At 41.4% G+C, this 18361-nt stretch overlaps 1 protein-coding gene across 2 annotated transcripts in view; it reads right to left on the reverse strand.

The window, feature by feature from the left end:
- The window catches only part of LOC112260096 (cGMP-specific 3',5'-cyclic phosphodiesterase-like), a 90897-nt gene extending 74236 nt beyond the window's left edge, over nucleotides 1–16661 (reverse strand). The window contains exon 1 of one of the 2 annotated variants that reach the window (XM_042328488.1): nucleotides 16518–16661. In XM_042328488.1, the coding sequence (XP_042184422.1) occupies nucleotides 16518–16522 (5 nt within the window). In that variant the 5' untranslated portion in view covers nucleotides 16523–16661. Of the gene's footprint in view, nucleotides 1–15329; nucleotides 16022–16517 lie in introns of those variants that run through there. The other variant, XM_042328489.1, reaches the window with a different exon arrangement.
- Between the last annotated feature and the right edge of the window lie 1700 nt (nucleotides 16662–18361).

The raw sequence follows: 18361 nt of genomic DNA on the forward strand, positions 1-18361 counted from the left end.
AGGGAACCCAGTTGGAGCTTAAAAATTTTAACGGGCGCCATCTTGGCTCCAACATGTTCCAAGACAGAATGCAAATTAGAATGTCATTGTCATGGAGCAATTAGTGCCAACATGAAGGATAGCTTCCAAAGCTTTGTATGCTATATATATATGGCTCAGGGACCACTAATCTTAGTGTGAATGTCATGGAAAGTAATCTCTGTCCTTGTCTGTGTTGATTAGTGAATGTGTTGATTGATTACAGAGCCTCTTGATGCATGATCTCCAAATCACTCACACTACTCATTGGACACATTACACGAGCACACACACACACACACACACACACACATACACACACACACACACAGACACACACACACACACACACACACACACACACACACACACACACACACACACACACACACATACACACACACACACACACACACACACACACACACACACACACACACACACACACACACACACACACACACACACACACACAGACACACACACGCACACAGGCATACACATACATGCAATGATGAATGTTTTCAAACTCACTTTTCAGGCAAAAAAGACTGATCTTATGGTAATGGTCATGAATCTGCCTCCAGCCTATACAATTTCCCAGACAGAAAGAAAAAAAGGAATAACATATCAGAATGGGGTGATCTGTTGTTAACCTACCCCTAAACATGTATTTAATGTGTGTATGTGTGTGCGCACATACAGTGTGTGCGCATGTGCATGTGAGTGCGTTCAAGCATGAGCGTGTGCATGTGTGTGGAAAAGGTGCTTGCTTGGTGGGAAAGCAACACTGTGGAAAAAATCTGAGTGGAAACTCACTAATTAAATTGGATCAGTAGTTCTCAACTTATTTTTGACCTCGGAACCCAAATTGATCAGGTTCCCCAATATTTACATCGTCATTTTTTTATTGTTCCCAAAATGCAATCTGGAAAACTATACGGATAGTAAATCTACCAATTATATGACAAGGAACAACAGTCCCACATTCTCCTTGTTAATAATTGTATTTTGCCCATATTCTTGATGAAGAACGTTAAACTCACTGGTTTTAGACCACAAAATCAAACAAATCCGCGAAATAGCGCTACTAATAACTCTATTTTGAAAATACTTTAATTGAAGTTAAACAGTTCCGAGGTTAACTTAATTCAAATATATATATTTTAAAAACTATATATATATATATATAGGTTTCTTATTATTTCTAAACACTCTCTACGTGCTTTTAGTCGTTTAAGTTCAGAATGTTTTTCATTGAAATAAAATGTTTAAATATATAAATACATGTATTTTTTGTATTCTTTTTTTCTTATAAGACACTCTCGACCCACTCCAGTCTGAACCAGTTGAGAATCGCTGAGTTAGATAACCAAACATTATCTTTGCATGGCACGGGGGTAACTTTATTACACACACCGCCTCACAACACATTGCTCACCAGAAGGGCAACCTTTGCGTGAGTCCATACTCAATGTATTTCTGAGCACCTCCAAGACAAATTATACATATTAATGGACTCATTTCTTCCGACAGAAACGAAAGTAGGGAGATTGGACTTGTACAGTGGACCGTCTAACAATACAAAGAGTCGTGTCGGAGAGAACTTCCCCTAACGTTAACCTTAACCCAATTCAACTAACCTGCTATGTACATTCTGCCAACCTCTGTCGTTTAAAAGTCATCCTAACCATTTACGTAAATTATCCTAACATTTGCCGTTAGTTCTCGTAACCACCAACGTAAATTCTCACCGTAATTCTCAATATATTTTTTTACAACGCAATAAGGATCATGGTATCAGAGAAAGACGTATAATACTATATGTCCTCCAAGGGGCATGTAAAGTTATACCATCCAATTCCAATGCTATTGTACGGCTGGGTAATATGTATAATACTATATTTCCCTTCATTCGATACTGTACAACCACTATTCCATTCATAATGTAACCTAACTTCTATAGCATACTAAATGGAGGTAAGAGCGTTTACATACCAAATCCTAGGAATTGCCCTGAGACCAGATTGCTATTTGAGGCTCTATGGTAGTAACCTGATTTACACACGTATTATCTGCAAATCAATCCTGTCTCAAATCATATAGTTCATTAATGTTGGCCAGTGCCACATACTAGGCAGACGTACAGCGCTCTGGCCAAAAGTAGTAGGACCATACTGTATGTCTTTCTAGTATGTGGTTCTGGCTCTGGACAAAAGTAGTGCACCATATTGTAGGGAATTAGGGTCATTTGAGATGTATGCTAGGCTAGATCGACCGGTTTGTAAGGCATAATGATTTCCTAATCTCAGAAGTCTCTTTATCACCAAGCTTTGTTCGAGTCACATGTTGCTCTTCTGTTAAGAAACAGTGAGTTAGCATTGAGGGTCAAATTCATTAGGCATCAAACAGAAGATAGCAGATTGAAACAAGCAGGGAGTGGAACTTCCCAAATGTGTTCAATAAGAAACACTTTTCTTATTTTCTGTTGTGAAATGTTTTGTAACAGGTGCACTAATGAATACAACCAAGGTCTTCTTCCCAACAATCGGAGGCAGAATTTCTGTGTTTTACCATCCATCTCACGGTGCTGTGCAGTGGTGTAAAGCAACTAAGTATAAATACTTTGAAGTACCACTTACTGTGCCTCCAGAAAGTATTCATACCCCTTATTGCACATTTCTTGTGTTACAGCCTGAATTCAAAATGGATTACACATTTTTTTTTGTCTCACCCACCTACACACAATACCCCATAATGACAAAGTGAAAACATGTTTTTAGAAATATTTACAAATTTATTGAAAATGAAATAGAGAAATATCTAATTTACATAAGTATTCACACCCCTGAGGCAAAATCACCTTTTGCAGCGATTACAGCTGTATATCTTTATGTGTAAGTCTCTAAGAGCTTTGCACAACTAGATTGTACAATATTTGCACATGATTCTTTTAAAAATTATTCAAGCTCTGTCAAGTTGGTTGTTGATCATTGCTAGACAGCCATTTGCAAGTCTTGCCATAGATTCTCAAGCCACTTTAAGTCAAAACTGTAATTAGGCCACTCAGGAACATATAATGTCATCTTGGTAAACAACTCCAGTGTATATTTGGCCTTGTGTTTTAGGTTATTGTCACGCTGAAAGGTGAATTGATCTCCCAGTGTCTGTTGGAGGCAGACAGAACAAGGTTTTCCTCCAGGATTTTGCCTGTGCTTAGCTCTATTCTGTTTATTTTTGTTTATTTTTATCCCCCAAAAAACTCCCTAGTCCTTGCCGATGACAAGCATACCCATAACATGATGCAGCCACCACCGTGCTTGATATGTTGTGTTGGATTTGCCCGAAACATAACGCGTTGTATTCAGGACATAAAGTTATTTTCTTTGCCACATTTTCAGCAGTTTTACTTTAGTGCCTTTTTGCAAACAGGATGCACGTTTTGGAATATATTTATTCTGTTTTTGCCTTCCTTCTTTTCACTCTGTCATTTAGGTTAGTATTGTGGAGTAAACTACAATGTTGTTTATCCATCCTCAGTTTTCTCCCATCACAGCCATTGGTAACTGTTTTAAAGTCACCATTGGCCTCATGGTGAAATCCCTGTCTAATCAATAACTTCACCACGCTCAAAGGGATATTCACTCTGCTTTTTTTTTACCAATAGGTGTCCCTCTGCGAGGCATTGGAAAACCTCCCTGGTCTTTGTGGTTGAATCTGTGCTTGAAATTCACTGCTCGACCGAGGGACTTTACAGATAATTGTATGTGTGGGGTACAGAGATGAGGTAGTCCTACAAAAACAATGTTAAACACTATTATTGCACACAGAGTGAGTCCATCCAACTTATTAAGGACATTTGTACGCCTGAACTTATTTAGGCTCTTGCCATAACAAAGTGGACGAATGCTTATTGACGAAAGACATTTCAGGTGATTTATTTGTATTGATTTGGGCACATTTAAAAAAAACATCATTTCACTTTGAAATGATGGGGTATTGTGTGTAGGCCTGCAACACAACATGTACATGTAAATCCATTTTAAATTCAGGCTGCAACACAACATGTACATGTAAATCCATTTTAAATTCAGGCTGCAACACAACATGTACATGTAAATCCATTTTAAATTCAGGCTGCAACACAACATGTACATGTAAATCCATTTTAAATTCAGGCTGCAACACAACATGTACATGTAAATCCATTTTAAATTCAGGCTGCAACACAACATGTACATGTAAATCCATTTTAAATTCAGGCTGCAACACAACATGTACATGTAAATCCATTTAAATTCAGGCTGCAACACAACATGTACATGTAAATCCATTTAAATTCAGGCTGTAACACAACATGTACATGTAAATCCATTTAAATTCAGGCTGCAACACAACATGTACATGTAAATCCATTTTAAATTCAGGCTGCAACACAACATGTACATGTAAATCCATTTTAAATTCAGGCTGCAACACAACATGTACATGTAAATCCATTTTAAATTCAGGCTGCAACACAACATGTAAATGTAAATCCATTTTAAATTCAGGCTACAACACAACATGTAAATGTAAATCCATTTTAAATTCAGGCTGCAACACAACATGTAAATGTAAATCCATTTTAAATTCAGGCTACAACACAACATGTAAATGTAAATCCATTTTAAATTCAGGCTGTAACACAACATGTACATGTAAATCCATTTTAAATTCAGGCTGTAACACAACATGTACATGTAAATCCATTTTAAATTCAGGCTGTAACACAACATGTACATGTAAACCATTTTAAATTCAGGCTGCAACACAACATGTACATGTAAATCCATTTTAAATTCAGGCTGCAACACAACATGTACATGTAAATCCATTTTAAATTCAGGCTGCAACACAACATGTACATGTAAATCCATTTTAAATTCAGGCTGTAACACAACATGTACATGTAAATCCATTTTAAATTCAGGCTGTAACACAACATGTACATGTAAATCCATTTTAAATTCAGGCTGTAACACAACATGTACATGTAAATCCATTTTAAATTCAGGCTGTAACACAACATGTACATGTAAATCCATTTTAAATTCAGGCTGCAACACAACATGTACATGTAAATCCATTTTAAATTCAGGCTGTAACACAACATGTACATGTAAATCCATTTTAAATTCAGGCTGTAACACAACATGTACATGTAAATCCATTTTAAATTCAGGCTGTAACACAACATGTACATGTAAACCATTTTAAATTCAGGCTGTAACACAACATGTACATGTAAATCCATTTTAAATTCAGGCTGCAACACAACATGTACATGTAAATCCATTTTAAATTCAGGCTGTAACACAACATGTACATGTAAATCCATTTTAAATTCAGGCTGTAACACAACATGTACATGTAAATCCATTTTAAATTCAGGCTGTAACACAACATGTACATGTAAATCCATTTTAAATTCAGGCTGTAACACAACATGTACATGTAAATCCATTTTAAATTCAGGCTGCAACACAACATGTAAATGTAAATCCATTTTAAATTCAGGCTACAACACAACATGTACATGTAAATCCATTTTAAATTCAGGCTGTAACACAACATGTACATGTAAATCCATTTTAAATTCAGGCTGTAACACAACATGTACATGTAAATCCATTTTAAATTCAGGCTGTAACACAACATGTACATGTAAATCCATTTTAAATTCAGGCTGTAACACAACATGTACATGTAAATCCATTTTAAATTCAGGCTGTAACACAACATGTACATGTAAATCCATTTTAAATTCAGGCTGTAACACAACATGTACATGTAAATCCATTTTAAATTCAGGCTGTAACAAGAAGTCATGGAGAGTGAATGGAAAGGTACTGTTTTTTTTTTGTTCAGGCTGTAACATTTGTACTTTACTATCTGTACACTATTTCTATTTCTGAAACTTCAAACATCCCTATATTCCTAAAGACAATATGTACTTTTTACTCCCATACATTTTCCCCGACAACCTAAAGTACGTGTTACATTTCAAATGTGCAGGCAAGACAGCAATATGGTACAATTCACACACCTATCAGTATAACATGTCGTCACCCCGACTGCCTCTGATCTGGCGGACTCACTAAACACAAATACTGTGTTTGTAAATTATGTCTGAGTGTTGGAGTGTGTCCCGGGCTGTCCGTAAATAAATACAAATGAAATACAAATTGTGCCGTCTGGTTTGCTTAATAAAGAAGTTGATGTTGTAGCATTTACTTTGTACTTTTATTCAAGTATGACAATTGAGTACTTTTTCACCCCTGGTGCTGTGTGTGCAACAATTATGTCCCACGCGCCTCACTTTCTTGAAAGGTGTTTACAAACCTTGGGAAAGGATTGTACACCAAAGTCCCACCGTACACACACACACAGAGAGAGATTTGATTTGATTTGATTTGATTTGATTTGAGAGGGATGGTGTCATTGCTTATGGACATAAGACTATAAGTAAAGATACGCCTATCCCGAGAGGAACACGTGTACATTCCTAAAACGCCAGCAGCTCACAGATAGTCAGTTCAGCTTAGGTTAATGAAAAACAGGCAGGCTCTAAACTGCAGTAGGTTCAATGGATTTCACCTGCAGTAAGTTTGTTTTTACGTTTTCAAAACACCTCCATTTATCGTGTAATAATATCGTATCATATTAAAAGAATATCCTATCTATAGGTACTGCAAATATTTCTATCATGTTTACAAAAGAGTGCTCTAACTTTTAAGTACATCCTAAGTTCAAACGCAATGTTTACTCCTTACATCTCTCATTTATCTTGAAAATTGTTTGTAATAATATTCTCCGTTTTGGAATACCAGATGTGATAAAAAGCCTAAACAAATCAGACCCTAAATGGTCTTTTAATGATCCATATTTGGTAACGACGAGGCTCCTTATACAATTTCAGATATCGTGGGAGGATCGTTGTTGCTTGGCAACTGGGGGTGAGAGGTGGCGGTTTTGAGTCTTTCCTGCCTTCCCCTTGTTGGTTCAGGAAGAGCCTCCTGGAGGCGTACCAGCAACACGATGATGCCCCCATTTGTCATCGTTGTGTATTTCTCATATAGGCATGGAGCCACAGATGGCGAACAACGGATGGGCATATCTGCTGCTAGTTACAGACCTCTGGGGGAGATACTACAGGGATTGGATGATGACGTTATAGGAAAGGCCTTGCAAACAATGTGTAGACGAGAGGGTCAACCCCTGTCCACGGGTGAATACAGCAATAAGCAGACCGACAATCAGACCGATAAGCTGACGACTCCCATTGTTTAGGCGGAGACAAGACCATCTCATCATTACATACAGTATCTCTGTTGACACCCAGCAGAGGATCTACTGTGCACGGCCAACATTAATCTTGATCTAACCTGTCTTTAACATGCAAGTATGCACGCATGCACTCCCGACTCCCTACACTAGTGTAAATGTCACTCTCTAGTCAACATAGCACAGGGCTACAGGTTTGTCATGCCCTGTCCTACTTTGATAGAAGAGTCCTTGGATTATCTAACTTAATGTGGTTTATGGGGACGGGGCTCTCCTAATTGCTCTTCTAATTGCCACTGTGGGGATCCGGTGGGGCTTAACGAGTGTGCAACTGATGAGCTTTTCTCCCTGGTAGGTAATTGATGCCAGTTGATGTCATTGAGAGCCATCACTTGCCTTAATCAGCAAGTCACTGATTAAAGACTTAGATTACAACCAGTGGATACCTACCACGGCCATCAAGGACCACAGTCAACCACTCCCGATAAACCATGTCAATTCTTCAAATACTTCAAGTAACTCAAGATTATGGGGAATAATAACACACAAAACTAATATCAATTTCCACTTTGAGTTACAATAGTTCTGGGAACATATTCCGAGAACTCTCTGTTGTTCACTGAGGTAGTAATAATAATAATAATATGTTCCTATCCCATTCTCTTGTCACCCTATCCCAAGGCACTGCCAGATTACAGTGTTATCAGGTAATACGTGTCTAAACAGACTAATAACCTGTTAATTCCCTGCGAGTGGTTCTGAACTTCAGTCGGTAAAAGCCACCTTTGACAGAGCTTTCCATAAGTAATCAGTGACCCAACGCTGTTTTTACTGAGATACACACTGTCATTAGTTGGAGTTCCATGCACAACAACAAGACAAAATCACATCAACACTGTCGATAGGTAACGCAACAACAAGACAAAATCACATCAACTCTGTCGATAGGTAACGCAACAACAAGACAAAATCACATCAACTCTGTCGATAGGTAACGCAACAACAAGACAAAATCACATCAACACTGTCGATAGGTAACGCAACAACAAGACAAAATCACATCAACTCTGTCGATAGGTAACGCAACAACAAGACAAAATCACATCAACTCTGTCGATAGGTAACGCAACAACAAGACAAAATCACATCAACTCTGTCGATAGGTAACGCAACAACAAGACAAAATCACATCAACTCTGTCGATAGGTAACGCAACAACAAGACAAAATCACATCAACCCTGTCGATAGGTAACGCAACAACAAGACAAAATCACATCAACACTGTCGATAGGTAACGCAACAACAAGACAAAATCACATCAACTCTGTCGATAGGTAACGCAACAACAAGACAAAATCACATCAACTCTGACGATAGGTAACGCAACAACAAGACAAAATCACATCAACTCTGTCGATAGGTAACGCAACAACAAGACAAAATCACATCAACCCTGTCGATAGGTAACGCAACAACAAGACAAAATCACATCAACACTGTCGATAGGTAACGCAACAACAAGACAAAATCACATCAACTCTGTCGATAGGTAACGCAACAACAAGACAAAATCACATCAACTCTGTCGATAGGTAACGCAACAACAAGACAAAATCACATCAACTCTGTCGATAGGTAACGCAACAACAAGACAAAATCACATCAACCCTGTCGATAGGTAACGCAACAACAAGACAAAATCACATCAACTCTGTCGATAGGTAACGCAACAACAAGACAAAATCACATCAACACTGTCGATAGGTAACGCAACAACAAGACAAAATCACATCAACTCTGTCGATAGGTAACGCAACAACAAGACAAAATCACATCAACACTGTCGATAGGTAACGCAACAACAAGACAAAATCACATCAACACTGTCGATAGGTAACGCAACAACAAGACAAAATCACATCAACCCTGTCGATAGGTAACGCAACAACAAGACAAAATCACATCAACCCTGTCGATAGGTAACGCAACAACAAGACAAAATCACATCAACTCTGTCGATAGGTAACGCAACAACAAGACAAAATCACATCAACCCTGTCGATAGGTAACGCAACAACAAGACAAAATCACATCAACTCTGTCGATAGGTAACGCAACAACAAGACAAAATCACATCAACACTGTCGATAGGTAACGCAACAACAAGACAAAATCACATCAACCCTGTCGATAGGTAACGCAACAACAAGACAAAATCACATCAACACTGTCGATAGGTAACGCAACAACAAGACAAAATCACATCAACTCTGTCGATAGGTAACGCAACAACAAGACAAAATCACATCAACCCTGTCGATAGGTAACGCAACAACAAGACAAAATCACATCAACCCTGTCGATAGGTAACGCAACAACAAGACAAAATCACATCAACCCTGTCGATAGGTAACGCAACAACAAGACAAAATCACATCAACCCTGTCGATAGGTAACGCAACAACAAGACAAAATCACATCAACCCTGTCGATAGGTAACGCAACAACAAGACAAAATCACATCAACTCTGTCGATAGGTAACGCAACAACAAGACAAACTGACGTCAACTTTGCTGAACTGGAAAACAGTTTCTTATTTTGATGTAGGAAGAGAAACAGCCACGTCTGATGACAGAGAGGGAGAAATGTTTATATTTGAACCAAGTGGTGTTCGTAATTTCTTTTCAAATAATGTGTTTCCACAATGTTATTTTCATCAACATGACCATTTTCAATATGGCTCCAACAGTACTATTATGAGGGTAAACTGCCACTTCCTGAAATTCTCCCAGCACAGTGTGTGAGGCAGAACAACCCATCACACTCATTCCCCCACACCTCATTCCTCCCATTTTGACACATTCTATTAGATGATAAAAAAATGTATTAAATTAAAACTCCATTAATTCCAACAGAGAGGCCTTGGTGTCTGGTGCAGTGGCAGAAAGCAGCCGGCAGGCAGATCCAGCTACACCCTAAATGAATTAGCCCACTGCTGTGTCTGAGCTGTGTGTGGAGCTGTGGGGCTAGAGAGCTCTGTTGCTCTGGGGGCTGGCAGTGGTGGGTGATGAATGTGTGGCATTAGGCGCCAGCCTGCCAGGCTGGGTGTTGGAGATGAGCCGGCTCTTGGGCATCCATCAGCGCCCAGGGAGGTCTGTCTGGATATAGCCAGATGCCCAGGATGCTTGGTTGGCACAGTCGTCTAGCAGGCACAAACACATACAGAAAAGGTAGAGAGGGAGATTGTGCAGAAGAGTGCCAAGAGAGAGTGAGTGAGCAGGAAAGAAGGGGTGAGACAGAGAGAGTGAGAGAGAGCGATATACAGAGGACGGGGAGAGAGAGAGAGAGAGACATAATGACATAATGACATTTGAAATGTCTTTATTCTTTTGGAAATTTGTGTGTAATGTTTCCTGCTCATTTTTTAAATTGTTTATTTCACTTACCTTGGCAATGTAAACATATGTTTCCCATGCCAATAAAAGCCCCTTAAATTGAAATTGAATTGAGACAGAGGGTGATACAGAGAGGGAGAGAGAAGGAAAGAGAGAGAGCACCAGCATCCCCTGGGTGGTTCGGCTCGGCTCTTTCTAATAGATATTAATGATGCTGCCACATTGTTAATAAACCCATGGTTAATGTTTGGTTCTAGAGAGAGGCTGGTAAACATTGTTCAGTTTGTAATGTTTTGGTTTTAGGGATTCATCCACTTGTCACAGGCGTGATGAATGCCCTTGATTACTGTGCATGCTTTACCATACAGTGGGGAATTCTTACTGGTTGGTCGGTGATCAAATACTTCTATGTCATGCAATAAAATGCAAATGAATTACTTAAAAATCATACAATATGATTTTCTGGATGTTTGTTTTAGATTCCGTCTCTCACAGTTGAAGTGTACCTATGATAAAAATGACAGACCTCTACATGCTTTGTAAGTAGGGAAACGGCAGTCGGCAAAATCGGCAGTGTATCAAATACTTGTTCTCCCCACTGTATGTGCTCCTAGTTGAGTGCTTGTTAACACCGTGGACGAATTGAGAAATGTGATTGCCACCCTGTTTTTATGACCGTTGTTTCCCGTTGTCTGAGGTGCGGCCGCCCAGGGGATAAGATGCAGGGGTGAGGGACGCTACGTTTGACTGAAGCTGTGGCAGAGCTCTTTTTTTGGAAGCCTCGGTTTTGTTAAGAGAAGTATGATTTGATAGACGATGCCCGGAGTTAGTTAGCCGTCATGCTTTCCCTCCACCTGCACGGAAACCGTTTTTTTTTTTTTGTCTCATTTGATTGTGTAACTGGTTTTGTTTTACATCCTCCCTCCATTTTCGTGCACCGCTAACTGGTTAATTTATGGATACTGACAATTGGAGGGAAATCAAACATACCGAAGAGTGACCTGCCTCAGACACTCCTTCCATGTTCTTCCACTCAATCCCTAACTAAAATAAGCCGTGTAGCCTATGGTACAAATGCTATTTAGAGCTCCCTATGCTCTTGGTGTAAACTTAGAGTGGTGCAGTCGGATCTATGGTACCGAATTGAGTTTAGTCACAGCCCCTCTTGGCCAGGGTGAGACACATGTTCAACTAAACAAGATTTATTTCTAAATATAGTAGCCTACCTACGGTGTTGAGCAGCAATACATTTATGTTACCAATTTTGCCCTCTAATATTTATATCAAATAATATTTCTCCACAGGTGCGTTTCCGTGTATAACATTTTGCTTGGCTTAAATTCAGGTTGACATCAAATATCACTTTAGGAAGCCAACATTGGCCTAAAAATCTTTGGACCACCCCTGTCATGTCATTTAATACAGTGGTTCCCAACTTCGGTCCTCCAGTACCCCCGCAGGTGTGCTTGTCTGGGGATACAATACAAATGTGTACTGTTGGGGGGTACTGGAGGACTGGAGTTGGGAACCACTGATCTCGTAGACCAGACGCAGACACGTCTTCCCAGCAGCAACCTCCATCCCGCACACGTCTTAGCCCAGGACAGGGGACGAAACAGAGCGCATGACTCAGGAGAGTGCTAGAGATGGATATGGCCATATTTAGGTATCAAATATTCCATCTTCCTCCTCCATCCTTTCTGTTTAATCTCACACACTCGAGAGAGATTTATTGAATTCAATTTCCTCGCATAAATGCTGAGATGTGCGAGAGCGAGACACTCACCTCGGGGGAGCGGAAACGTGTCCTAGATTTAGTTTCCGTCTGACAGGGCAAGCGTCAGCGACACGCTATCGTAGCTCAGACCTCATAGGAAACACATGGCCTGGTCAGTGTAAGTGTTTGAGCTATACTTCAGTAGCACTCAATCACGTTACCCTCGAGTCAAATCTGAAGTACTTTTTTAGAGCCTGAAAGCTTGGAGTCATGTTTTTCCTCTTTTCTGGGGCCCCCTGTCAAACCTCCCCAGCCCCTTAGGTGTGAGGGTGTGAAACGTTTGCCCCCATTCCATGCTACCTTACATGTACCACCTAAACTAAGCAGCAGTGGCCTTTTCTACATCTACATCCTCTTCTCTTGTTTGGCCACGGCACTTCTACTCATCTCGTTTCTTGGCTATTTTTAACTCACGTCCAGAAATTGATATTTGGGACGGACACAATGGGAACTTGGCACTGCTCTGCTACCCCCTGAGGGAAAAAGTGACTCATGAAACCTCAACCCCCCAAAAAAAATGTCAGCCGCCACCACGTCACTGAGGTCTCCCTCCATTACCAGAGAGAAAGGGAGAGTGTGCGTGTGAGCGTGCGCGTGAATGTGTGTGTGTGTGAGACATGTAACGGTCTCCCGAGGGACATACTGTAGATCAGATATGCATCTTTCAACTTTGCCTTTCTCTTTTCCCCTCTGGACGAATGCCATTCCCCTGTGATGAGAAGCATATGGGCTGTTGCTTACATGATCGCATTATGAAGTAATAACTTCCAAGCAGGGCCTGCAGGCCTAATCCAAATGAAGCCGCTGACTTAGCCATTAATAAAACGGATGGACCCCTTTTATTGCTTTTCTTTTGAGCAAATACGTATTTATAAAACAGAGGCGACACACCAGCGCGTTTGTGTATCTTGTCATGGATTTGAAAGGTGGGTTGAGGCTGTAAATGTAGCATGGGAATGTATAGAGATCGCAGCGTTGTATTTGTCCCGCTGTGGCGTCTGTGGGCAGCTCCATTGAGGCCGTCTCCATTTTGAAGTAGTCAATTTTCTTCTTCGACTACTACTTCTTCTACCACGTGTCTTTATATTATGTGGGAACAGAAAAATCACTTGGAGCTGATTTCCTGGTGTTTTTTACAGTCTTTTATGTCCAACAATGAAAGTTATAAATAATACAAACAAAAATGACATTTCTAATTAGTTTGCTCAGATTACAAATTAAACCACCATTTGGGGAACCCTGACCTGGATGGAATAACGTGATCCTTCCTTAACCCATAGGAAGTCCCACCTAGTTGACTACTTCAAAACCAAACCTTAACACTTCACTTACCAATCGAAATGAATGCCTAAACTTAACTCAAATGTTAAACCCTTTAACCTAACCCCTAATCCTAACCTTATCCCCTAGCCTAGCTAAAATTAGCCACCTAGCCAATGTTAGCTATAACAAATTCGTAACAAATCATACAAATTGCAAATTGTAACATGTCATCTGAATTGTAATTCGTAATATATCCTACGAATTGAAATGAGTAATATATCATACTAAATGGATGATGCACATCCACAAATGAATACATACCATACGAAACAATATCATACTAAATGGAGTATCTTGGATTTACATACAGAATAATACAATATGCTCTGAGACCAGGTTGGGAATACTCAAGTCAGACGCTGTCAAACCATGAGATCTTATTGCAAAAGACACAGTCAAAAGGCAATTCTGGTGTGTCACCACTTGAGAGCAGAGTGCAAGACAAAGACTGCAGTCTGATGGAATGTTATTCTGAAATTAAATGTTGACCATTATCTCTTCAATTTGACCAATCAAAATCCTCTAGTCAGAAACACCTCATCTGTTGGCCACAGGTAGCCTAACATTTAGAGTGCTGGGCCAATAACCTGAAAGATTGCTAGTTTGAATCCCTGAGCCGACAAGGTGAAAAATCTGCCTATGTGCCCTTGAGCAAGGCACTTAACCCTTATTGCTGCACTGTCGCCACTGATAATGGCAGACCCTGGCTGTCAGCCCACTCTCCGAGAGTGTCTCAGGGTGGGGAAAAACAACACGTGTCCAAATCACACATGCGTGTGAAACACAGGACAAAGATAAGCACCCACCAAATTATTACAACACTTGCTCAGTTACATCCAAAACACTTTGGCCATCAACATACTCAGCCCTTTCAGAAGATAAAAGAGCTCTCCACACCAATCAAGATATGGACAGACACCGGCACCAAAACCACCAGCAAGGGACGCACAAATCCAAAATGCTCCAGAGACATTTCCACAACCAGACCAACAAAACCAGATTGTTAGGTTTTCAGGGCAGAATGAGCAACAGACCAGAACGGACCAAAAAGCTGTGAAGAAGAAGCCATCTATAGACAGAGCAAACAACAAACTCATCCCCAGCATCGGGTACAGTAATCTACTGTGACGGAAGCCTCTCCTATCCCCCGTCCTGACGTCACAGATAAGCCAGCAGGACTGCAGGGATACTCCGCCGGTAAATAGATAGAACAATGCAAAGAATTCTCCCCCGAGTCCAGTCTTAGGCAGAACTAGAACAACATGTGCAGAGTGCTGATGCCCTCTGATGAAGCACTGTGGTTAGTTAAGAACAGAGGGATAGGCCCATAGTTAGTAGGGAAGGATGTGCCTTTTGTGTCTAATACCCTTGTAAATATGGGTGACAAACAGAGGACAGTTGGTGGACTGGGAGAGAGAGAGAGAGAACGGGAGAGAGAAAGAAGGAGAGAGAAGCATGCCATCTCGAGAGTTTAACAAGGAAACTGACCAGCAGGGAAGCCCTAAGCTTCCTCCATACAGACTCCAGTCATCACAGGGTTTGGAAAAATTAGGATTGTCCACTCTAAAAGGTTAGAGGTCAGAGGTGATGCTGCACAACGGTTTGTATTTCTGGCTCAATAAAGATGTTTTTAGAGGAATCTCTCCCTCCCAGGGTCTGACACGGACACCGACTCCCACGAAGATTGGCTTCACTCCGCGAACAGCTGTGTTCCTGGGAGCCACTGGCGATGTTTACTGTGACGTGTTTATTAAAATTGTATTTACATCACCATGGACGCACATAGGGAAACGCGTAAAAGAGACCCCACGCTTCTGGCGAATTGAAGTATGAGCTGGGAGCTGTCAAAAATACGAAAGACAAGAGACGAGACATACGCAGCAAGGTTACAAAGACCCACGCCACGACCGTCGCTAATGCTAAACGAAGGACAATAAATGTAGTCTGGAGGCGAACTGGGAAAAACAAGCCTACATGTTGGAAAAGTCTTGGACTGTGAGTGAATATAAATCATAAGGACGTAAAGGCCCCCCGCTCCGAGACAGCGGGGCCACTTAAGTTGTTTTTCCGTCTGCCTGGCGTTTCTTCTGCGCCAGTGTAAAAGTTTCACTCAGAAAGAATTACGTCGTGAGGTTGTTCCATTATGCACAGTCAATTATAGTCACAGGTCTGCTCCGATGCCATGCACTTAAAAGTAATGCCGTCTTAGCAAACACACACACGCATGAAGGCATGCACACACACAAGAGGAGGCTGGTGGGAGGAGCTCTAGGAGGACGGGCTCATTGTAATGGCAGGAATGAATGGAATGACAAACAAGTTGTTTCCATGTGTTTCGTACCATTCCCTTGATTCCATTCCAGCTATTACAATGAGCCCGTCCTCCTATAGCTCCTCCCACCAGCCTCCTCTGGCACACACACACACACACACTCCTAAATGCCAGAAGTGATTTCTGGTTGTGTGTGAGAGCACAGTGTGTTTCTCAGTTTCACAGTTACCCTTAACCCTATGAAGTGAGCCCATAACTCATCCGAGCTGCTGGGATAAGCACTCGTAAAAACACACACGCACATACTCTCCCAGTCACAGCGATGGGAAAGATGATAAACTCACAGGCAAATGGTGGTTACTGTCGGGACGACACAGCGTCCCCTCTATCACTGCAGTACTCACCCCATGGTGGAGGAATGTGTTCCCTCTCTCTTCTGACCACGGCTGCTACCACCAAACACACACTCTGACACCAGAGACAAGGGGTTTCCTCTCTTCTCCGTTCCTCCTCTCCTCTCGTGTAAAACTTTTCCCCTTTCTGGCGAGGGCTCTGGGAGGACTGGCTGTTTATTTATATCCTTTTTTGGGACTAGAGGGGATGGAGGAATCGAGGGGATGGAGAGAGGGATTCATAATTGCTCCCTCTCTGCCAAGGCGGAGAAGTAGCCGGCCCCCACCGCTACAACCCCTTCTTCCACCCCTCCACCTCTCGCATCCTCCCCCCCCTTCCTCCCTACTGTGCAGCCCTGCAGGGATAGTGAGCTGGGACCTCGTTGTAACGTGGTCTCTCTCTTTCCCCTTCTCTCTTCTCCATCGCTCCTTTTATTGTATATCTCCCTATCTCCATCGCTCCTTTTATTGTATATCTCCCTATCTCCATCGCTCCTTTTATTGTATTTCTCCCTATCTCCATCGCTCCTTTTATTGTATTTCTCCCTATCTCCATCGCTCCTTTTATTGTATTTCTCCCTATCTCCATCGCTCCTTTTATTGTATTTCTCCCTATCTCCATCGCTCCTTTTATTGTATTTCTCCCTATCTCCATCGCTCCTTTTATTGTATATCTCCCTATCTCCCAGCAACTCTCAGAAGACACATGCTCTTCAAACATACAGGCCCATTCATCGTGTGTGTTTATGAGTGAGTGAAAGGGTTGACATTGAAATCTCAGGTCCACCACTCCCACTAACTAAACTCCATGTTTAAGTCCTGGTTGCTACTGGAATTGACCTGCTGGGACAGAGATATTCCCTCTCCTCTCCTCTCCACTTCCCTAGTAACAAGGAGTTTCAGAAGTTGAAAACAGGGAAATCACAGTGTCTGGGGTGAGACATGATGCAATGGTGTGTGTGTGTGTGTGTGTATGGGATGTGTGGGCAGTTGGATGTAGTCTGAGGGTTTGGCTGTTTCTAATTGATCATTCCCATCACTGAGTATGCGTGTGCGTACAACCTCACGGGAGTGTGTGTGTGTGGCGTGAGTGCCGGTGCATGTAAGGTCTAAGATGTGTGTGTCACCTGCCGCGGCGTGAGGATGCGTTAATCTTTGTTCCCGCTGGATGAAAGGAGATCCCAACAGACCCGCTGGGTGGTCGGTCCTCTGCTTCAAAGGTTACGGGGGTTCAAAGAGACACCCTACTCCTACGCCAAATGCTACATTTCTTTGCTTAAATCTGGTTCCTTCAGATGTGCGTCATGTAATGTCCTCCAAATCTTTTTTTCTACTTCATTTTTGTACTCTCTAGTGATTATCTTAGTGCCTTTATAGGTCGTGAAAAGGATGACAACTCAGATGTAGGCCTATCTGGTTTTTAGATCATATTTTACCTGCGGCTATCCCCCCCCCTCCCTCTAACATCCTGTTTGGTGTCCTTAGAGCTCGTGATAAACTTTCTGCCTGTGTGCCTTCAAGGCCAAAATCACAGAAGCTGACCGTACAGTGTCTAGTTCAGTGTTTAACCCGCATGCTAAAGAAGAGGGACACCATTTCCTGTGGGCCAATTTTGTCACACGTGACATTTCACTACACACCTCTGGACCTGTCTGTGAGGCAAGGGATCCCACTATCACATAAGTCTGTTCATATCAGTGATAGAGCCCAGCGATACAATAAGAAAGGCTGATACAGGTTATAGAAATAGGGCAGGTAGATTGTGTTAGTGTAGATTTCGATAAGAGATGATGAATTTAGACTTTGGAGGCTTGCTGAAGAGTTTGCTTTGGGATAAGAAGGTGCATGACACGCGC

This window comes from Oncorhynchus tshawytscha, linkage group LG10 (genome assembly GCF_018296145.1).
Source record: "Oncorhynchus tshawytscha isolate Ot180627B linkage group LG10, Otsh_v2.0, whole genome shotgun sequence".
NCBI lineage: Eukaryota > Metazoa > Chordata > Actinopteri > Salmoniformes > Salmonidae > Oncorhynchus > Oncorhynchus tshawytscha.